At 39.2% G+C, this 24,063-nt stretch overlaps 1 protein-coding gene across 2 annotated transcripts in view; it reads right to left on the bottom strand.

Annotated features, from left to right (window-relative positions):
• Window positions 1-7,643: 7,643 nt before the first annotated feature.
• fam168a (family with sequence similarity 168 member A) overlaps window positions 7,644-24,063 on the bottom strand; it is a 32,691-nt gene continuing 16,271 nt past the window's right edge. Inside the window, exons 2-8 of one of the 2 annotated variants that reach the window (XM_023401862.2) lie at window positions 23,309-23,416; window positions 22,517-22,608; window positions 19,192-19,272; window positions 15,407-15,552; window positions 14,299-14,485; window positions 13,499-13,625; window positions 7,644-13,268 (exon numbers count right to left, since the gene is read on the bottom strand). In XM_023401862.2, the coding sequence (XP_023257630.1) occupies window positions 13,513-13,625; window positions 14,299-14,485; window positions 15,407-15,552; window positions 19,192-19,272; window positions 22,517-22,608; window positions 23,309-23,370 (681 nt within the window). In that variant the 5' untranslated portion in view covers window positions 23,371-23,416 and the 3' untranslated portion in view covers window positions 7,644-13,268; window positions 13,499-13,512. The remainder of the gene's footprint in view (window positions 13,269-13,498; window positions 13,626-14,298; window positions 14,486-15,406; window positions 15,553-19,191; window positions 19,273-22,516; window positions 22,609-23,308; window positions 23,417-24,063) is intronic. The other variant, XM_023401863.2, reaches the window with a different exon arrangement.

Raw genomic sequence — 24,063 nt, 5'->3', positions numbered from 1 at the left:
CAAAAACAAAGACCAGTTCGGCGAGGAGGGAAACCCCGCTGAGTTAAAACAAGTGTCAAGAAATCACACTCGATGCAGTTTTAGGTCACCAACACTGAGTACAAGTGTGGTTGCAACTGTCCCGGACGTACCTGCTGTGAAGCGGCTCCGGTGGCTGCACACACTCTTCCTAGACACACACACACACACACTCACACACTCTTCTCTGTTCCTGTTGCTGCTGCTGCTGCTCCACCGGACAACCGCGCGCGGTAGTGGGAACCACGCACGCGCAATGAGTCTTCCACGGCATGACAAGGGCAAAGGGAACGATTCAAAATACAGTCGAAGTAATGTCTGAGCGCTTTTATGTCGCTATTTTAACCAGAGCTGTCAACGTTTTAAATAATTACACCATTATCACGAGTAACACTTGTTTGTATGAACGGCTGGCTGGCAGGTGTAGCTACTTTAGAAGTACATCAAACCATGGACAGATTATGAGACAATGGGCTGCTGTGGGCAAGCATGCTAAAGGGCCCCCACCGCCCCCCTACACAGGAGCAAGACCCTCAGGCTGAATGAGAAGTGACTGTTGTTGCTACAGTGGCGGAAAGATGGATGGATGAACGATGCAAACATGTCTTATGTGGGTGTTTTGTTTCTCTTTGTAGTCTAAGACTTAGTTGTTGTTTCTCTTTGACGTAGTAAAGCATATCTTTGTGGTTGTTTTGCATCTGTTTGTGTAGCCATGTGGTGTCTCTTTCTTGTAGTTATGCATCTCTTTATGGTTGCTTATCATCTCTTTTTGGTAATTTTGCATCTCTCGTGTTCATTTTATGTTTATTGTGGTCGTTTGCATCTCTTTGTGGTTGTTTTGCATGTCTTTGCAATACATTTGTGGTAGTTTTGAATCTGTTTGAGGTTGTTTTGAGTCTGTTTGTGGTTGTTTTCCATCTCTTTGTAGTTGCCTTGAGTCGCTAAGTAGTCAGTTTGTGTATTTTTGTTGTAGTTTTGTATCTTTTTGTGGTCATTTTGTGTCTCTTAGTGTTTATTTTTAATCTTCATGGTCCTGTTGCATCTTTCTTGTAACCGTTTGGTGTCTCTTAGTGGTCATTTTGTCTCTTTATAGTTGTTTGATTGACTTCCCAACAAGAAATGTCAGTCGTTCGGATAGAAGCTCTAGCCCAGGGGCATGATAACCCTTTTGACCAATGCTTGTGCCCAGTAGACTTGTTCAGTAACCCTTCCATCCCTCAAACATAGTTCCAGTCAACAATTTCATTCTGAATCAGAATGGAAGGAATATTAAACTAAACATTTGTGCTTCATGCTGTTACCAGTTGAAATTGAACCAACCTATGAGTTAAACTGGTTAAAAACAAACTTCAAAAAGTGAATCGGTACTTAAACAGCTTTTTTTCCCCCCTTTGGTAAGTGACTAAGGTGTATTAGTTATTAGTTCAAGACCTCCTTTGACTGGATGCCACAGAAGTCTGCAAAGTTTTCCAATTCAGATAATTGCTTGTTTATACTTTTACTTTATAACTTTTATACCAATTTTAAATGCATGAGTTTAGAAATACTGTCAATCTGTAAAATGCGCACATTCAACAGGAGAAGAATGAAAAAATGGAGACATGACCTTACTGTGCTCAGTGTTATCTATAGCCAGTGGTATAAACACGATAATATCTGAAGTGTCTCAAAAGAAACAACAAGATACTGGTAGAGAGCTGCCAAGCTTCTATGTATTTACCCTGTGTGAGTGAAGTGTAAGCTTACAGCAGTGGTCCTGGGCCCAGAGTGTCCCAATACAGACTCCACAGCAAATTGATGACATGTGCTAAACATAAGGCCATGAGTGGCTATCACTCTAATTACAGAGCACACCACGTGCCATGTTCCAGCATCTTAGAGTCTGATTAATACCTGTTGGCAGCTCATTGACATAAAACACTGGCAACCTTTTTAAACATTACAGAGAGCGACAGAACTCGACCTCATGTGTGACTATGTCTCTGCTCACTGGGATTTTATGAGACTTTTATTGCACTCTTATTTGATTTGACAACATTGTGTTTCCTGCTCAGAATCCGGTTTCAATCAGAACACATCTGATAAGCTGTGGCCACAGCAGAGCTTCTTTTATTTTGGGCACATATTCCATAAATACAGTGTTGGACAGCACAGCATTATTGATCAACTACAAATTACTGTCAGTTACATTCATAAAGAGGTCAGGTTGAACTACTATGTAATGGAAGTAAGTAGATGTTTCTGCCTGTCTTACATAAATGTAAGCACAGGTGATGGCTGCCTGCACGGCGTTTTCTGGGCCACCTCCGACGGTGCCTGTGGTTTAGCTGCAGGGTCATCAGCCGGGAGCCACCCTTCATTGATGTTTCGCTCCATTATTCCCGGAACATCTTGCGGTGGTGGAGCAACGGCAGGGACGTCTCCCTGCCGCCCCCTGCAGCTACCCTTAGGACCCTTGTTTTCCCCACGACATATCCTTCCTTCTCAGCCACAGCCAGAAGCTGGCTCTTTCTGCCTCCTCTGGCAATTCCTCGGATGCCTTATTCAGCTTTGGCCCGGTCACGCCGATGCTCCTCAGGAGGTGCTGGATGGATGTTCCAATAAACCCCCTGCAGCCAACTTCCACAGGGCAGATAACGGTCGCCCACCCTGCTTCTCGACACTCAGCCGCCAGCTCTGTGTATTTCGCCTTCTTTCTTTCGAATGCTGCCTCCATTCCTTCCTCCCAAGGGACTGTGAGCTCTGCCAGGATCACTGTTTTGGCCGAGGGGGACCACAGGATGATGTCTGGTCTCAGAGAGGTCGTGATTATTTCTGGCGGGAACTTGAGCTGCCGGTCAAGGTCCACTCTTAAGTTCCAGTCACATCCAGGTGTTAGCAGTGATCTTCTCTCCCTCTGGGTGATGTTCTGAGCCCCTGCCCCTTGTCCTACAAAATGGATCGGCCTCCGTACTGTTGAGGGATGGTCTTTGGCCGCTTCCAGCCTTCATGCCTCGAGGACTTCTGCCAGCTTCCACAGGACCTGGTCGTGCCGCCACCTGTACCAATCCTGAGCCAGAGCTGTCTTGCAACTGGACAGGATGTGCTGTAGACTTACAAACCTTCAGTCCATCATTGCCCTCATTGGGTTAATGAGTATCATTCTAAAGGGTAGACTGAGCTGAAGGCCCGTTAGTGCATTTATAAAAACACATTATTAGTAATGAAACCATGTTCTTACAGCAAGTGTCAAAGTTCTGTTAACAGATTCTAATCTCTCATCATCTGGACATGAACTTTTGTTCACATACTTGACTGACTGATGTGCTATTTTTGCCTTTTAATCCAGGCCAATGCCCTGGTCCAGATACTTGAAAAAAGAAATATGGAAAACATGTCAACATAGACTATTCTTGTGGAAACTGACAACAGAAGTAATAGTTTTGTTTTGTAGTACTTGTAGTAGTACTTTTGCTTTTGTCCTCAGTGTTGTGGCCAGTGAGTGTTAACTGCATGACCACGAATTTGTGTTGGCCTTGTCGTTCACAATGAACCCATCCTTCATGGTATAATCATTTAATATCTATAGATGTATCAATATCAGATGGAAGTAGAACTGTCTGTTCTTGAGTCACTCCCGTCTGCATTTCACTAATGACTTATTGAGTATAAATGATTGATTTAAACAGACGTCTCTCCCTGCAGCTGTGCAATGCTAAGCCTGAAACATTAGAGTACAAGCTGTGACATTATAATTTGGATCTTCCTCAACAGTTGGAAAAGTGAAAGAAAACAAAACTCTTATGTGGAGTGAAACTAGCGGTTTTTGGTCTTGCATGTTTGAAAGAAAATAATTTACAGCCTGATTACTCATGTTAGTCTTCAAATATTGTGTTGAACTGCTGTAAAATATTGTATTGTTGCTATCAACGCTCCAGATGTCATTGAAGTTATCAGTTATCACTGACAAGTCCCTTTTATGAGAGTGTGTGTGGGAGACAGAGATAAAAAATAATAAATGGCAGTGTTTATGACTTTCAATTCAAGTGAACTTTAGTGTTCACAGGAATTCGCAGAAAGTAAACAATAAAAAGATGTTTGATTATCAGCTCATGCTTGCATTCAGTAAACACTAGACTAGAAAATTGGCTGCCATTGCTCCTGACCACACACAATTTGATGTGACAAAATCTTTCACAAGACAGTGAAAAGATTTTTCAGAACAAACAGAAAAGCAGTCAGCAGGTTTGAAACATAAATATGAAAATGATTTTTTAGGATAAATAAGACAAGATCCCAACTGTAACACAGGTAGTACAAGAACAGTGAAAGCACATAAAGGGAAATAAATCCATCACTATCTCATTTCTGCCACTGATAGAGGAAATTAATAAACGAAAGAGGGTATAGTCACTTAGATGATTACATTTCTAAATACTCAGCGAGATCATGCTGACAGTTGAACAAAATCCAGCAGACCTCTTTTTCTGAATTAGCTCATTTGTCATGTTGAAACAGAGACGTGTGCAGACAGGGAAGTATAGATTCTATTTCCCTTCAGAAACAAGTTGCTTAAAGCTTAATCAGCATATTTCATAATGATTGTGGAGGAATGTAAGAGCCTCTCTGATCCAAAAACACACTTCATTTACAGCCTACACCCATCTGCAATAGCTTTACAAAGACGTCCTAATGAAGGGGTAGCTGCAATAAGTCAACCTTAAAAGGCCGTCTTCAGTGGCAGTGAAATCTTAAGTGTGAAGTTGCAGTGGGAAACTACATCAGAAGTATTGTGGTGCATTTCAGGAATGCCAGTTGTGTAACCATGTGGCAAACCCTACCAGCTCAATCTGAATTCTGTCACAGAAGCATCTCTGCATTCACACTTTAGCCATCTCACATAGTTTTGATTAGATCACACCACAGACATGTTTTTTTTCAGTGCTCACTATTGGACTGGTCTTCCTGGCAGCAGTGTGACACTTTCACTGAAACTTACTCCAGCAATCCAAAGCCAAACCAAACAGTCATGTGTGGTTTCCCACATGATGACCCAGAGGTCCGGTCCATCTGTACAACTTGAGCTAAATCTTTTCTTTAAGTTTTCTTCATTGCAGACTTTGTGGTGTGTGACTGCCGGTAATAAAAACCGTCAGGGTTCAGTTCATCGAGAATTTGAGAATGTTTTTACAACCTGCATCTGGTTTTTCTGGATTGAGCGTCTGTCACTTCAATTTAAAATCCCTGATACAAGCGACTTATGTAAAATCAAATTGCGTGTGATTATGTGTGTGTGTAGAGTTTGCTCAGTGTTTAATGCAAGCATATTTGAGAGTCATCTGCAGCAGGATGTTATGATTTACCTGATGACTGCTTAAAGAGTAGTTTGTGTTTTGTTCATGTAAACTGAATAAACAAATGACATTAACAGATTAAACATGTATAATCTGTACAGCATGGAGTCTATCCTCTCTCATTATGAACTAGTTCTCATTAAAGGGGGGTTACTTTAATGGACACAGAGGATTTGAAGATAGTGTCAGCCTGAGTCATTCTTAGCAAGAGTGTTGTTTTTTTTTTTATTAAAAAAAACTGGTTTTCAGTTCTTTTAAATATCAGGTGTGAGTCTGCAGAATGCGGTTTTTCCTCCATGTGTATTGCATATTATTAGAGATAGGAAGCAAAACCCTGAGCAGATGGCAGTAGCGTGTAGAAAAAGGCTGGGGCGACAGCATAATATGTACTTATTAATATAACTATAGAATACATTTGTAAAGTATTTCAATATAGCATAAAAAACTATTATTTACTGTGATTCATTAAAGCTGAGTCTGTACTGTGATCAGAATACTTACTTTTTTTCCACTTTCTCTTTCTGCTGGATGAGGGTTTGATCTCGCGCCGAGAGGCCATGTGTTGCTGTGTGATCTGGCCTGCAAGATCCCAGCGGAGGGCGAAGGAAACAAGATGCCAAATTAAGTAATTAGTTAGTCAGTAATAGACTTCTGTGGGCTCTGCGGTCATTATTATAAACATAATAACGGTCATTGACTTTACTACATTTTGACACTTGCCTCCTTTTCCCATGGCCTTCTGTTTGTGCTCTTATTGGTGAAAATAAAAAACGTACTTTTTTTTCCCCCCCAGACATCTCTTTTTAATTTGTATTAGTCTTTTTGTGGTGCTTGTTTCCTTCTTTTGACTCATTCAGACCTAAGAGAAAGGGAGAAGATGATGAGAATAAACATGAAAAGATTTGCATGTTGCATTTTTTTTTTGAAAGGACTTAACGTGCGATTAAAACATCTGAAACAAACATGTTGTCATTTCAGAATAATAACTGCTTATGCAACAACACAATGATGAAGTCAGGATCGCTCAGTCAAGACACAATAATCTTAAAATGCTAAAAACTGCAGTACTGAGATTTCAAGCGGGTAACTAGGAAACACTGCTGATATATCCTCAAAGACTTAATGATAAATTAGAATTTGAATCTGCAGTGTCGCATTTAGACACATCATTACCACTGCACATAAGAATAAAGATGTGAGGCTATGTGTGTGCTTGGTGGGGCATTGTGCATTAAAGAGCTGTGTGTCAGTGTTTGTTCAGTAGTGCGTGTATCTGTATGACTGGTGGTTGCTGTTGCTCAACCTAGTCAGCCGTCTGGTGATGGAACCAGAGAGAAGTGAAAGAGTGAGTGTGAGTGTTTTGCCGTCAGCCAAGGGGAAATAATCCATCCTGGTTCGTCTGTTTCCAGATTTTACTTCTGAGAAAGTACCGCACACTTTGTCAATGTTTGTGTTTTCACATTTACTGCTTCTTGAAAGGGAACATAGAAAAAGGAAAAACTGCAATACTGATGTGGAGAAAAATCCACTCTACAATAGAATTTACAATGCACTGTTGAAATGACTTTGGCGCAGGAAGCCAGTATTGTGATGGGACTCCGTCACGCTTAGGTGTAACTGGCCTTTTGTTTGTGCTATTGCAGGTAAACGACAGGTGGGTACTGGATAACTGATCTCAACACGTCCAGCTGTGATAAAAGCTGCCAGCTCAGTCCCCTCTGCGAGACCCTCCATGCACTGCGTTTATTTTTTTTCTCACCAACATCCACTCACTTGCACTTCTGATATCACTCCTTTCTACTTGGTCTTTTTTGATTTTAGTTTGCATGACATTGTCACTACAGTCTAAGTGTTTGTCATTTTCACTTTGAGGAGTTGCTTAAATTATAAGACTTTAAATTCAATGTTAAATTCAAATTAAAAATATAAAGTAAGCAGTAAAATTGGAGTCTGTTTTAGGGCAGGATTCCTTGGTAATATAATAAATTTGGTGCGATTTGTGACTCAGATGAAAAGTCATGCCCCTTGACTAGGGAAGGAGCTGTGTTGTAATGGGTGAGGCTCTGACTTAACCATTAGCGTTTTCAGTTTCCAGAGAAACTTAGTTTGGTATCAGAGGTACGTAACAGAAAATTTGTGCGTTCGTGTGGAGCTTTACTGACATACAGATAAATATTTTTAATGAACCCCTGAGGGCAACGGTGCAGAAATGTATTTAGTTTTTATCAGATTTACTGCACAAAGAAATATGATGACAGCCTTCATTCAGTAATAAGGTCACACAAGACAATCGTCCTTTTATAGGAAAATTTTAATAGTTATTCAATGTTCTACATTTTACAGTAAATATACAATTACAAACTTGGCTTAGTTATAGTACTAAGATCACTAACTGATCTTAAAAAAAAAAAACAAAACAAAACAAAAAAAAAAAAAACCCTCAACAACAAAAATAAAATAAAATAATGAAAAAAAAACATAAAAAAACAAATTAAAAACAGATTTACACTTCATATCACAAGCCTGACGCAGGTCCTTCACTCTGGACCAAATAGCTAACATACAATTCACTTCTCTCAACGCTGAACAGACGTTGGGCTTCAGTTTCAAACACAACCTTACGGTAACAGATATACCATAGCATGTGCAAACTGGGTACCAAACTAAAACTTCCAAAGATGGGGTTGTTCCTAATACTTGATCCAGGGGGATACAAGTATGCTTTTTTTGGAAGACAAGGAATTTCCACTTTTTGCATCACATTTAGTGTCAAATTAAACTAAGAGATATCTCTGACAAATTGAAATTAAAAAGCTGCGGCAGAACATCAAAGACATTTAAGAGCCTACTATTCACTGTGATAGTAGTGTTTTAATTTATACTCATGAAAAAAAACTAAGACTTACCAACTGCAAGGCAAAAAGAAGAGAGAGGGGAGAGGAAAGATAGAAGGAGAGTAGAGGTGTTGGTGAATGGTTCTGGACGCATTTTCACCATCAAGGTGAAGAGGCGCAAGAATGAAATATACTGGGAAAAAAAAGAAGCACTGAGTCATCCTCAGTAAAGTTACCACCTTTCAATGGAAATGTCACAGAGTAAAATGATGATAAAAGACCCATGATTAAGACAACTTTGCATTTCCCCTCCTAAAACACAGCGAAGTGTTCAACTGTTTTCACTTAAGTGCAAATTGAAATAAATGAGAGGCAAGGAATGGAGTGAAATCAGGAAGCAGTTTCACCACCCTGAAAAACTAAAACCTGCTCTGTGGGAGTCGTTTTCCATTCAACTATCCCAAATGCTCTGTGGGTCTGCCTCTCTACAGAGCCAGCACATTAAAACAGTGTTACAGTTTTTAAAGAGCATTGGTCCACAGCTCATTAAAGAAAGGATTTCTCTCATTAACCTAAAATAAATCAACTCCACCTAGAAGAACAACAAATAAAACCTTATTTGGTGTCTTGTCTGAAATGGTTTTTCTGAAATTGAAAGAAAAAAAAAAGAAAAAAAAAAAAAAAAAAGACATTTAATCTGGAAAAGACCCCCCCAACCCCCCCACAAAATAATCTCAGTGCTGAAAATGTGACCCCCGATTGTGATTCTAAAATGTAAAGGACGCTGATAAATGATTAATTTATCATGCTGGCTCAAATGCCACTTCTAGAGTTTGTCACTAGTGACATCTAGTGTTTAAAAAGGCTCAGTGGAATATCACAAATGCCAAAATAGAGTAGATCATCACACTATTAATAACACCAATTTAACGGCCATCATATAATTCAGCATTACTGCTATTCAGACAGGGGTGGTGAGGGTAGCAAAGGTCGGATTGTAAGCACACAAAAGCCAGAAACATGAAGGTGTCAGAGCAGAAGGTTAAAAGGAGAGGGAGAGTGGAGAAGGGAGGAAGCAGAACATACGACCTAACATCATTTTGCATCCCTGAATGTAGCAAAATTAGATGAATGTTTGAAGGGATGCAAAATGGCCTTTGAAGGGAGTTGTGACACAAAGTGAAAACAGGATAAACAGAGGAATCAGGAAGAAAGATAAAAGTGAGACAGACAATATGCATTAACACCATAGTGAGAAACAGGACAGCAGTAGGAAAACACAGATTCACAGGAAGCTAGACATAACAAAGACTCAGAATTCACCATTTACTTAGGAGAAGAAACTAATATTTACTGAACAACAGTTGGTGAAATATGGCACAGAACAAAGGGCATGGAGGCTGAGGGTTTTCAAGACATCATTCGATATATCTTTGCACCCACAGAACAGAAATGGACAGCGAATATGACCTCCAAGAGCATCGTGGTAACCTCTCTCTTTCAGCCAGAATAATGCTATCCATTGGAGCTCTGTCATTCATCCTCTACTTCCTCAAGGTCTGTCAATTCAGGCAACAATAAAAAAATTAAAAAAAATAAAAACAAAACCAAAACAAAAAAAATGTGGGAATTTGGTGACGGGAATTTCCACAAGTCCTAACTTTATTTACAGACCTTGTGTTAACTTCTCCCCCCTCAGCAACAGATGTAGAGGACAGAGATGCAGAAGAGGAGGTCAAAAAAAAGAATATTAAAAGCACAAACAGTAGCTGCCACACTGATGCAACCATGCTTAGCTAGAAATACATTACTGTACCACTTGCTGTATAAATATACTGCATTTTTTTAAACTTAGAGATCCAATGCTATAGTGAAATACACCTGAATATTATGCATACCCATTATGCTTAATTGACCAGAGGGAAAGAAGAAAGAAAAACAAAACAAAACAAAAAAAAAAACCCCATAAGATTTAATTGAGAAATACTGACAGAAGTAGTGGTTGGTTAAATAAATCCTAATAACGAGTAACATCACTGCTGTCGCAAGAAAATCTAGTTTCTGTATTTTTTCAGATCCTTACATGGTGGGAACAATTTTATGACCCTCATGCCAATAACATCCACTTGATATCTTCTAAAATACAGGGGTCATTTTAAAAATAAGGCTCAAATATATACGGTTTTCATCCGACAGCGGCATTATGCAATATTTTCTTGAGAATTAACCTACTAGTGTACAAACATCTGGACTAAGAATACCTCAAACACTCGACCTTATTGTTTTATTTTTAATTACAATATAAATTGCTTTTTCCTTCCTCTTGCACTACAAAGCCTAGGTACCTGTTACTTAGCATTAAATTGTAGTCATCAAGTTCTTATGTTGTGCAATATTTCCTCACAAAATTACTCAATACCCCAAATTTTTTTTTGATATGTTCTACTCTTCTTAGCAGTAACTGTAATAATTATTGAATGTAGGCTGCTTACAGAGCCTGTGATCCATATTTAGAGATTACAACAATAAGCATTTTTTTTTTAATTTTTTTTTTTTTAAATCAATTCAAAACGCTGATAAAATAATTACTGTATGTTAACAGTTGGAGGCATTCCCTCTTGTTTTATTGCAATATCAAATCACTTCAACTACATACCCGTGCAGTAAATGCTTTTCATTACACCCAACCGGTACTCTACAGATCATGAAGTTGTGATTTGAGTCTTTTTTTTTTTTGTAAATCCTGAAAAATGCCACGGGCTTACCCTAAATATTAAACCCCACCACCACAACCACCACCCCACACCCCCATTTTTTTTTCCAGCCAAGGACCAATAAACAAAGACTGTGATTAAGATGAATCATACTGCGGATGTAAATACCTTTGCATGTAGAAGCATAATGCAAAGAAGCAACAGTATATGCTCCATGGCTCACTGGCTAAAATATTATCACCACCAAATTACTTTTTGACTTTTATCAAAATAAAAGTTCAGGCTGGATTTTTGAAAATGGAGAATGTCGAAATGCAGTTAGTAAAAGCAGATGTGTAAAATCTCTGACTCTTGCAGAAAGCACAGTAAACAAATGGATGATTCCTCTCTCATAATACTGCTGAAAAGTCTAAAAGCCTCTTACTGGCCCTTGGAGATGGTGCTGCTCGTTTCCTCTCCACCAAAAGAACTGAACTAGTTTAAAACCTAGTAGCTGAGAGACACTGTCATCACAGCTCTGCACTCCTGCCATGAGCACAAAAAAACTTTTTTTTTTTTTTTTTTTACTTTGGGTCTGTTTTTACTCTTGCGCACTCACAAGGGATTACCAATTAAGTTAAAATTTTGACCTAAATTCACATGCATACACATTACAACCTTCTGACTAGACACATTTCCTTCCTAAATGTGGTGCACAAGCGTCCTAGCATTTGTTTGGTCTTTTCATCACTCACAGCACTGAGAAATTGACCATGGGACTGAATCTATCAGCACATCTATTTGACGGGTCCATTATTAACTGTATAATCAAGAGTCTGGGTTTTTCTTTGTGGAGTGTTTGGTTATTAGTCCTGGTCTGGAAGAAGGAACGAGGAGGAGACGATATAATTACAGAGAGAAATCAATGTACAATACATATAGTGCAGAAATAGCAGAGTATGAGTGCAGTTTCTTGCAGGTAAGATGTCAAACTCAAATGTCTTGTACCTTGAAATGAAATGAACGTCTGCGAATATGTCATCTCCTCCCCCTTCCTTCTGCTCTCCCCGTCTCGTCCTGCTCTCCTCGCCTAGTGCCAACACAATCCCTTTAAACTCCTTCTCTGCTGGCTGTGTCTGCCATGCACACCCCTAGAAAATCCATGTGTGTGTTTGCTAGTGTGTATGTGTGTTGATCAGTTAAAAACAGAACTGGGAGTTACTGTACAGTAAGTGCCACTAAGTGATTATGTGTTTTCCAACACATCACAGGAGCATGTGTGTGTGTGTGTGTGTGCGCGCACGCACAAATGCATGCGCTTGTGTGTACATGTGAGAAAGTGTGCACGACCACCCATGCTGTTGAAACGGTTAGTATAAATATTTTTACATTTTCTTTATGTATTGACCTACGCTAAACACATAAAAAAAAAGCTGACAGGACCTGAATGACCCCGAAATGTTCTCTAGCTAGGTTAAGATTTCAATAGTGTCACAACATACTAGCCTGCATAGTATGTAGCATGAAGAAGGTGATCTTTTATTAAGTGTGTACTATTTGCTATGCTAATGTGGACAGGGCGGCACACGCAGCATGATGGGTGATGGTCGGTAAGTGCTCTGCTCATAGCGACACAGCAACTTACATGGAGACGAAACGACAGGGATGACTGACAGACTACTGCCGGACAGACATCTACGTGCTGGAAGACGACTGAGATTGAACTCAAAATGAAACAAAAGGAGATTAAAAAATAAAAAGGATGAAGGGGAAGGAAAAACATAGGAAGGAAAAAAAAAGTCTACTGGAAAAGGTTAAGTAATTCAGCTGAGTGTGGTAATAAAGATTATTAAAAAATTAAATAACCCAAAAAAAACCAACAAAAAAAAAAAACCATCCTAATTATGTTAAAACCTTGTGCTGATATCTAGTCGTTAGAAAATTTGGCAGCATAAGTCAGTAAGTCTTTGTAGTGAATGATGGAGATGATAATGAGGAATAAGTGCCCAATATTTTCCAGCCAACTGAGCAGCAGCAGGCAGGAGCACACACACCAGCACAACACAGAAACAGGAGCGACCGACACCCGTGATTGGTCAAGAGTCCTTCTGGAGTTCCAATGACAGACACAGCAAAAGAAATTGAGAAAATAAAATAAAAACCATACAAAATAAAGTAATGACTGGTTGGCAAATGAAGAGAGAAAAAATAAAAAATAAAAGCAGCTTTTGTAAAAACGTTAGAGAATGTCGCATAATAACAATAACAATAATAGTAAAGTGGCTGTTGCACTTTAGTTTTGTTCTTGCAGACAGGTGCCGAGTTCCCATGGTTACCAGTGGGAGCCCGTGTAAGATTTGAGCAGTTGCATACGATGGTGGACTCCAGATCTGGTGGGGAAAAAAAGAGCAGACGTATACATTAGCGATTGATTTAAGACTGCATCAGACCATCAGAAAGAACTCTGAGGCAGCACAGTTTGTTCCAGTCAGACAGACACAAACAGAGGAACAAAAGGAGGAGAGGAGGAGGGGGGAAGAAGGAGGAAGCAGATGGAGGAGAGAAAATTGCAGGAGCAAGGAGCATCTCAAAGAGTGGGGGCAGGAGGGCAGACACTCACATGATGGGTGGGCTCTACCAGTGAGGTGGTACATAGCTGTACCCAGGTGTCCCTTGGGGCCTGTAGGTTGGCACAGTAACTGGGTGTGCTCCAATCGGGGGATGCTGGGGCGTTGTCAGCAGGGTCCCTACAGGAAGTTCACAACACCATTAATGAGCTTTACCCATTTATGAATCTTCATCTGCTAAACAGCTATGAAGGCTTGTTACTGTAGTTGTGGGTTATTGCACACACAGACTTGCATGCTATGTCAGCATGCATAGCATTTCTTTTTTAATAACTCCAGCATGGTTTATTTTTTCCCTGGTTTCAAGCATTTAGGAGCTGTGGTGATTTACTTCAGCCCTAAATCAAATAAAACACTTAACTACCCACCTTGTACACATAAAAGTAATCCTGAAGGAAGCTGATGAGATGACTGAATAAATGTAATAAATAATTTTCTACTAGAGATGTAACTAAATTAGCTGACAAATAGCAAAAACTGCCCATCATGAATAAACTGGAATCCAAGATTTTTTTAATAATTTCAGCTCTAATTTATCTTGTGTAGTTTAATGATCTTCTGACCGGACCTGCCAAGCACACAAGGTCTATGACATATGCAAGTCTCACCAAAACACTTACACCCACATTCAATGAGTAAACATGTCTGTGCAAGTGCAAGAAACCATCTTAAGCATGAATAAATTACGTACACCCAAATTTCTTGTAAGTCAGGATGTCGACGCCTTAATCCAGCATGTCATGTATGAAAACTGAAATAAGCAAATAACTAAAGTCCTTGGTTCTGGCCCTACCTGCGCTCATAGCCATGGTTGTCCCGGCTACCATTCCCATGGCAGCCATGCCGTTGTTGCGAGGAGCAGGTACAGGGACGGGGGCAGGGTACAGGGCTGTGGAGGGGATGCTGTTGGGCTGCACCACGGTGGTGTGATGGATCACATGTGGCTGAGCCGCATACACTGGCTGGGTATAGTACGCTCCCTGTCAGGATGAACACCGGAAAAGGTTGGTGAAGCTGAGGGTGTGTGTGCTTGTGTATGATGTATAAAGCTTATTAAGAAATTTCAATGTTTATTTTATTTAAAGAAATCTCGAGGTTATCGTCCACAGCAGGAACAAGAGGAGTAGATTGAAAACATATACACCACCTTGGAGATGGGCATGTTGCCTTTCTAACATTTTCAATCCCTCTCACCTCTCCACTTCTTATCAAATGCCCATTTAACCATTACAAAGCAGTACAGCACCAAATTATTAAAGAACAAAATGATGGCTCTGTTGTTGTGTGTAACTGCATCTCAAAGAAAAATGCAGCATTTTAATCCGTTGTCAATCTAAATTTGCCTTGTCTTCTGGGTTCTTCGGGGGAAGTGTAAACATGATATGTTAAAGCTAATGTTCAGCTATTGATACAGCTTGTGTGTTTAATTTCTGGAGCTTATTGACAACGTTAACCAAACTGATTCTTTGATATAAATCATATGTACATTGCAAACAACATAAAACCGACCCCCCTATATTCTAAGAATTCTTCATTATTGATTGAACTAAAGCACTAACATTTAATAATATCTGAACATGAGACAAAACTGATAGTACCTTTGTTTTTGAATCTGACTAATCTCTAATTCCTCAAGAGGGAATTCTCTTTTTAGTCACCCCCTTTATATAACATTGTGCTAGGTCTGTATCAAAGCTATGTTCTTGCAGCAAGTAGGAATGAAATATCATTTAAACAATAAATTCTGCAGAACAGAAGATATGACACAAAGTTGATGTTAAATTTTTGTTAAAAGCTGAAAATCAAAACACTTCTTCTGTTGAAACTACGGAACAGGTGCAACATGATGAACCCGATCAACTTTTTCAGTAGCAGAGTAACACCAGTCTCAGTATCCTTACCTGTGCGTATATGTTCTGCTGAGGGTAGGCACTGCGGATGGGGTACATAGCTGTCGGGTATGGGGTGGGGGTTGGGGTGTAGGGAGGGGGTGCTCCATTTGACTGAGTGGGTGGCACTTTGTATGGGGTGCCTGCTTGAGTATATCCTAAACAGAGTCAAGAGAAAATAAAAGGGGACAAAGGAAAGAGGGGCAAGGAAAAATTAGACCAGAGAAAACTACTATTAATTGATTGGGATTTTGTTAGTTTCTTAAATCTGCAATGACTGGCTTTTTTGGCCACATGGGGACAGTGAGACAAGCTGTAAAGACATTGCTGACATAATATTTGTATTAGATATATTAAATTATTTTAATGACACATCCAACAAAATATTTACCTCTTTAGTTGCTAAATGCTCCAGGTATTGCACAAGGTTTATTGAGGTTTTTTTCCCACTGAAAACAACTTCCTAATGTGTTATCACAGTGGTGAGGGAACTAAAATGTTGAAGCAGAACCAAAACAGTGAACTTTAAGACAATGAAACACTACTGTCTTTAGATACAGCTAGGTGAATGGAAGATGTGAGCCTACAATACTGTGTGTTTTACAAATCTTTCCACTCTTCTATCAATGAACTGTAAACATCCTAAAGGTTGGGTTAAAATATCCACATGTAAACAGATTATTTCAACTTTCAACCATCTATTTTATAATTTGCATTTCCTACACAATCCACCAGATGGGGGACTGGTGCTGCCTTTAGATGGAAGTCTCAAAACAATACAGCTAAGGGGTTTGTGAGTCTTAAAATGCCTCATTTAGCTGGTCTGGAAAAGGAGCTTTGGAAAAAAAAGCATATTTGATTTGTACAAGTAGTCAGTGTAAACAGAGTACATATGTTTTTATAGACTGTATACAATAAAGAAGCCAACCAACCTATGAGGCACAGAAAGATACCTGTCAAACATGATTAAAGTGTAGTCATCATTTAACTGCCACTACATCAAAAAGGTTGAAAGTATGAGGTCTACTGTCATACAGGGAAAGCATCTGGCTCACACTCACTGCATTCATGTCTGCTGTTAACTGGGCTCTCTGCTCTCTGGAGTACAGTACCTCTGAACGGCCACCTGGAGGAGCCTGAAGGTCAAACATGCTACTAGCTAGCTGCTGCAGAGCTTATGAAAGCGCTTCTCTCACACAAGGACAAGGGAACAAAGAGATGCTGGAGCTGCTCTGTGTGTGTCTAAAAGTGTGTGTGTGTGTGAGTGTGCATACTCTCACACACATTCTTTGCTCTAACATGCATGCATGGCATTAGAGGACAATGGAGTGTGACAATTACACAAAAGCCCTGCTGATAGAAAACAGTTTGTCTATTCAATGGTCTTGAGACATAATGACATTGACCAAGACACATTTCTAATCAGACCATAGCCGGCTTGTCTGGAAAACCTAAACATTTTAATTTCACCATATATTAAGCACTGCAGAATGCACAGAATGAAATTTGCAGTCAAACAACAACAGCCTCAATAATGAGGTTCTGGTCTTCTGCTGGAACAAAGCTGTGCGAGCTTTGCCAGAGCATACCTGATATTTTGTTAGATTTCCAAAAGATAAAACCAAACTGGGGGAGGGGACGAGAGGAGAGGGGCTTCAAAAGCAGCACAGATGAAATCTACAAACCCATCCTGCCTTGTTAAGATACTTAAAATTCAGGAGAATAGCGAACAATTCAAGTAAAGACTTGCCCTTCTCTTCAGAAAATGTAATCTTTTATCTATTTATAGTAACTGATACTTTCCAAGTGTGTTGTTATTTAGGTGATAGTCTACTTAATGCTTTCCAAGAAAAACATTCTTAATACATTGAGACATCCACTCAGACTCTACCAGAGCTTCAAAGGACTTTGTTTTCTTTATTCTTGTTATTGAAACGTAAAGTCCCCACTCTCTAAAATCATTGTTAAAAAGCCATGATTTTCAATACATGGCCTCAACCCAATTTAATAAAATCATCTTGTTGACAGAACAAAATAAAATTACTACGTTAATATTGATTGCTTAGTTTCAAGCTCCTCATATTAACTTATTCTTTATTGTGTGTTTGTTGTTTTGTGACTTGCATACGTTCCATCCTCCCTCACATACATTTTCTGTAAATTTTTACTGTACTGCAAATGATTACAAGATTCTCCACTGATATTTGCAATGTACTGGAAAACAATTATTTTGTATACCTGTCTCAAGCATATCTGTAGAGAAAAATTAAATCAAAATAATCAAACCATCTCATTCTAATGTGTCTGAATATCCCCAAATAACAGCGTTCGTGTCACAAGACACTGAGCCTGAGTGAAACCGTACTGGACTCAGTCTGGGTTTCCAGGCTGAAAAGTTTAAGACCCCGTCACACTAAACTATATCTATACAGAAACACCATATCTGGAAAGCACAGAGAGAACTGTTATTCTCCATCTGCTGTGGGGACAAAGCACTGGACCCCAGCAGAGTATGTATCTGCTGCTATATGGCCGCCGGCAGCTGTTACTGGCTAGCTTCCCATTAATTCACCATCAGCGCCCTTTAGGCTGAGATCACCTCTTAATCCATACTGCCTTCACATTAGTGCAACCTATGCACTAAGCAGATTGCATTAGTGATTATTACTTAAATTTTACCAACATCATTTGATATACAACAAAATATTAACTAGACATGACTCAAAAAATTATCCAATATGTAGGAAAACAATATTTGCTTTAGTTTAAGTATGCATAGTAAACATACATTCAATACAGCAACATAGAGCAGCAGCAGTAAAGGATCCTCTGACTTGAAATAAAATTTCCATCAGTGTGCAATTTATTCAGCACATCGTGCGTTGCTCCAACCTTAACCTAAACAGTGACTAACTTTCATTTCACACCAACACATTACTCAGCTGCTTTTCAGAGTGAGAACTGGTATTCACTGGTTACTCATCAGTGGGATTAAAATATTTCTGAAAATTACTCAAGAGAAATTGGTGGCACAGTTACAGGTTGGTTGTGAGGTTGTTTAGTTTATAGTTACTTAAAAACATTCTGCCTAATGTTTTTTATTAATATTATTTCAGCAGACTTAACATTCAAATTTGCAAAACTAGAACAGTCATCATTTTCTAGAACTTCAAATGCCAAACTTCAAATTTCTTATAAAGGTCCCTGAATCTGAAATCCAATTAGAAAGAAAAAACTGTAAATAAACTGCTCAATGCGTGACAATGTTTTGAATTTATTTTACAATATTGCAGAGTCAGGTTTTCACAGATGATGGTTCCATTATTGTTGTCTATAGTTATTTTGCCCCTGAAATGTGAAGTTTACTTCTCAGTGGGAGCCACACAATAATGTTCTTAGTTTTTTGTCTCTGTTTGCATTTTCTTTCTCTGTATGATTCTTTCCATATATAATTACCCCATAATTAAGAGCTATATTTTTACATTTTTTTTATTTTTGTGCTCTGCAAATAAACAAACAAACAATGGGCAACACATATCTTTGTAGTTTAATAGCCTGTACATAATAAAACATCCTTTACATCACACTTCAAAAGGATCCACAACACTCTTTTTACACTTGATGGTTTGTTTATTTCTGATTTTCATTCCTTAGGAAAAAAAAAGAAACATCCCACTAATTAACTCCAAACAAGTTGGGCTGGAATGACAGCATGTCTCCCTAGATATTACCTTTTAAAATATAAACAAAGTCATCAAATGGTCTGTGTGTGTCTGTGTTTGCATTTTACAGCTCACCTGGTGGATACCCAGGACTGCCTGTTTGATAGAGGTTGGGTGTATAGGTGGGGGCGGTGGCAGGATACCCTCCTGGATAGCCTGACATCACAGAGGGGGGAATAAAATATTAGAAACTAGCTTAACAAAGCCCCACAGATACAGACAAGAAAGATACCCCCATACACACTCACAGGTAGAGCAATATTTGGTTCAGAGCAGGATGTGCACAGATGGCACTCATTAAAAAACATGTCTGCACCAATAACATAGTCGGTTGAATGCCTCTTACATACACCAATCTGGCAGACGGGGCACACCTGCCAATATGGTGAGGGTGGAGATAAATTCAGAAACATTAGCAACGCACACAGACACGTGCAAAGGGGCTGCATGCACGCACCACATATACTGTTGTGCGTCATCAATTAGATGTCAAGCAAACAAAGCAGATTTTGACCTGAAAAAAAGCTTTCACTGATAGAGAGGTGCGAGTTCGACAGACCGAGATAAAGAGGGAGGAAGGGAGGAGAGAGGCAAGAGGGTTAAGACAACGAATGTACATGAGCGAAGTGCTGTTCACCGCTCGCTATTATTGGCAGTGAGTTTCTCAGACTATCTGTTCTGTAGCCTTGAGCCTTTGCTATATCTAGCTTTGGCTGCTGTCTGGAGCTACAGTCAGATGTAACAGGGCTAATAAATATCTGCATCAATCTATGCTGCTGCAGAGTTAAGGTTTTTCTACACGTTTAGGACTCAATTTAATGTCATTTTAATGTAGGCAGTGGCTTTGAACAAATGTCTGGTTATTTGTTGAATTCATCACATGCAATAATCCAGATGCTTGCATTACATGATACAGTAACACACTCTTGTAATTACACCTCTATAAAACACTATAAACTATAATAGTCATAATAAGCAAATCACCAATTTTTTTTTCTTTACCTCACAAATAAACTGTTGTTAGTTGTCATTGTTAACTCATTTACACACTTCAACACAAGGCCAAGTTGTGTATGTTTCAAATATCTTTTAACATCCAACATTATTTTTTTTTTTACAATTATCTCATCAGCTGACCTGAGTAACATTTAACATCTCTGAACTTGACCCACAGTGTTGCATGGTTGGTGAGTCTTTGGCAGAATTTAATACATGAACTCGGGGTGACAGTTGACCATGTGTAATTCCTGCCTGCCAACTCAAGGATTTGGAAATAATCTGATGGAAAACAGTGTGTTATATTTTATATAGTTCTATTGTTTTCACTTTTCTGCTTGAATGGTTGAACCGTAGGCTGCCAGAGCCATTCAAAAGTATAAAAAGAGTGGAGAGAGTCTATCACTCCCAGAACAACTTAGGTATTGATTGGTTATTCTGAAGGTGATTTTGTTAATGAAACTATCACCAAATTTTTTAAGATCCATGTTAAAATGACCAACCATTATGTTTCATTATTGCCCCGTTACACTATTCCTGGTGATGCCGGCTCACAGTCTGCAGTTTAGAGGTACCGGGACTCATTTTCCTATATTCAACAGTTAGTTTTGCATTGATGCAAATCAACATTTATGGAGCTTTTTCATTGTTTAAATGTATGTGTGTTGAGTATTTCACATCAATGACACATATGAGGACTTTTTACTGACATTCATTCCTCAAAAACTTGCTGCTCCTCAGACTTTGTCACGTCGGTCTGCTATCTTACATGCAGACATAAACTAAACAGAAACGAAATTTTACTGCACCAAGTCTCCTTTTTTAAATTCATGTGCCAACTTTTTAATCTAAATATTCATCATTGTTGGAGTCACCTTTGGCCTACAGTTCAAATTCTGCACTCTCTTTTGTAAAAATAAAGAACCAAAAACAACATATTCAAAGAAAGAGAGAGGGGGGCACTGAGTGTGAAGAGTGAAGAACATATTAACAAAAGCACAGAGTAGCTGCTTAAATGATATCATGGAGCAGTCCAATTATCCCAGCCTTGGTTCTGCATCAGGTTAAAAAGATGCCAGAGGAGATAAAATAAACCATCTTTTGTGGCATATTACAGTATTGCGTAACAAATCTAACCAACTTATTTGGATGTCAAAATGTCAAGCAGCTGCAAAAAATGCACACAAGAGGGTTTGTTTCTCTAGCTTTGTAGATGATGTTTTTACTTAGATGTCAGCACATCACGATGATCATAACCCTAATAACCAAGCTGTTGTTCCTCCCTGTCAAATCTTGTCCTCTGCAGGCAGCTGATGTTCAAGGCCCAAAATGACCCAGAGTAGAGTTCTGCAATCTGCTATGTGAAACCATTCCTCATTAGAGCTTGACCAGCTCCTTGTACAACATCTTGTACCCTGTGTTGTTCCCGCTTCTTCAACTTGTAACCTCAGTGAACACTTTGTGACTAATATCTCGTACCTTCCTTTCTCTTTATCCAAAACCCTCTATTCTGCAACAACTGCCACTTTTACTGAAAATGCCAGAAAGGCTAATTTTTTCCTGCATTGCTAAAACATTTATTCACTAGTTTCTATTGTATCACTTTTCTATCATACATTTCTATCATATATTGAGATTTTTGTGACCTATTTTTATAAACCGTCTCCACTCTTGCAGCAAACCCATATTGTTTTAGTCAAGAATGTGAAACCAGAATCTGAAACAGACTCTGTTGACTGTGGAAAATCATGTATAGGTCTAGGTTCTCAGCATAATTCTGGGTAGACTTGCATCATTCTTGTCCAAATTTAGCAAACGAGATACAAAATGTCTTGGTAGTAAGTCTTGAAAGTAATAATGTATCAAACACCTATTTCACCAGTAGTGATGATGAGTATGTTGGTGCAACACAGCTAACCTGTTCTTCTGTTAGTGTTAGCATTGTAACTGGTTTTTGAAAAGGTACACTGTGAAGCTTGAGTTAGGTTTAACTTCACCTCGAGTTATTAGATCAAGAAAAAAAAGATCAGCAGAGCTGAGCAACAAATCACTCACCCATTCAACATGTAGAAACTGAGAGGGAACAAATGAGGAGAATCTACAGCATGAGAGACCTGTCAGTCAAAGCTAACACATGCTCCTAACTCTTTTGACCTTGATATTTTCCTACTGGAACAACAATTTTCTCCTTAAGTGTGAGAATGTGGTTTCTCACTGACTTCAACACAATTCTTAACAATTTTCATTCTTGTAAGAGCAACGAGAGGCCATTAGCAGAACCATCTTTTAGGCATTTCTTCATTGGCTCAAAACTCAGTAATGTTTCACAACAGCAGCCAGCATAAAAAAAAAATTTAAGAGTTGCATAGAGGATAATAAATGTGTATGTGCCCATTAGTTTTACCTGTAAAAGCCATGTTCTTGGGGTTTCCATATGGGGTGCCAGGCTGCACAGGGCTGTAGACTGGATTCATAGCTGAAGATAACCTGTTCTTACTGAAAGAAAAATAGAAAGTGTGACAGAGAGGGGAGGGGTGTAAGAGGAGACAGAAGAAAAATAGAGGGGAGAGAGACGTAAGCCATGTAAATTGGAAAGAAAATTGTTACGATTATCAAGCATATGCACACACTCATCACACACATTAATCCCAAACTCAGATTCTTAAGGCGACATCCAGCTGAAGGATTTTGCCAGCATGCAACAAAAATCCAGTCTCGTGAATCCTCACCCTCAAGTAGGCTCAACATAAGCATGTATTTAAAAACAGACACTGTTGGAATAAAAAAGGCACAAGTACTGACAGAAAAGCACAAGAACGCATGGATCCACTGAAAATAATGGTTTGCTTTCCTGTGTGGCATTAAATACAGCTAGCCAAATGTTGCACATCTGTCTTATTTTTACTACTGCACCAAAAAAAGGCAGGGCGAGCTCTATCGGCCTGGTTTCCACTGCAGGACTGAACAGAGGAGTGGCCACTATAAATGTAAGGTGGTAGAAATGGTTGGATTGAAGATGCCTAATAACAGAGCCATTACACTACATCTCCCATAAGGCATCTTTCACCACCGGCCTCACAATGTGGATGAAAGGACATCAAGTGCTCCTCTTTTCTCAACTTACCTGATCAGTGAGAATATGGGCATGGGAAACTGTATATTTGTGTGTGAGTGTGTGTGCATGCGTGCCCCGTACCTCTTGTGCGTGTCTGGTTGATACATGAAACTGAATTTGTCTGTGGGATGCCCGCTCGCCATTCTTGCTGTATGCAAATGAGGAAGAAGTGGAAGTGGATATGCAAATCTGAAATTAAAACAGCGAGAGGTCATGATTACAACGAACACAGGAAAAAGGAAAAAAATAAATTGAAAATTAAAAGAAGAAAAAAAAACAAAAAACAGCAAAAAAGCAAGCACCAGTGCAACAGCAAATGGTTAGTGATAGCAGCAGGCAGACAGTGATTAGGACAGCATGTCTGAGTGAGTGGTTGTGGTAACTGCTGTGTCTTTACCCATCAATAAATACATTTAATAACCGTGCTAAATACAAAACAGTTTATGGATAAAACTAGTTATTTAAGTTAAATTATACCATCTACAGTGTATGTGACAAGCTGTATTCTAGTAGTACTCTCCAAGGGAGAGTGAAGCATTCATGAGTGTGTGTCTATATAAATGTGCTGTACAAAATATTGAATACAAGCAGCAAAGCAAAAATCAAGACAGCCAATGAAAAAGCAGAACACACCCAGTGAGCGGGAAAGTGACAAGAGAGCAAAACAAAAGGACGGAGAACAAAATATAGTAAAAATAGGCCGAGTCTTGCGCTGAGCCGTGAGTAAGCATGATCCAGTACATACATGAGCCAGAACCACAGGAGCGTTGCACAAACACAGAGCGGAACGGCTGAGAAATAAAGTTGAAAAGTGTGTGTGTGTGTGTGTGTGTGTG

The sequence above is a fragment of the Seriola lalandi genome, unplaced genomic scaffold, assembly GCF_002814215.2.
Source record: "Seriola lalandi dorsalis isolate HSWRI2012SDOR001 ecotype SW California unplaced genomic scaffold, Sedor1 jcf7180002053794, whole genome shotgun sequence".
Lineage (NCBI taxonomy): Eukaryota > Metazoa > Chordata > Actinopteri > Carangiformes > Carangidae > Seriola > Seriola lalandi.
This window is presented reverse-complemented; position numbering and strand designations above follow the sequence as displayed.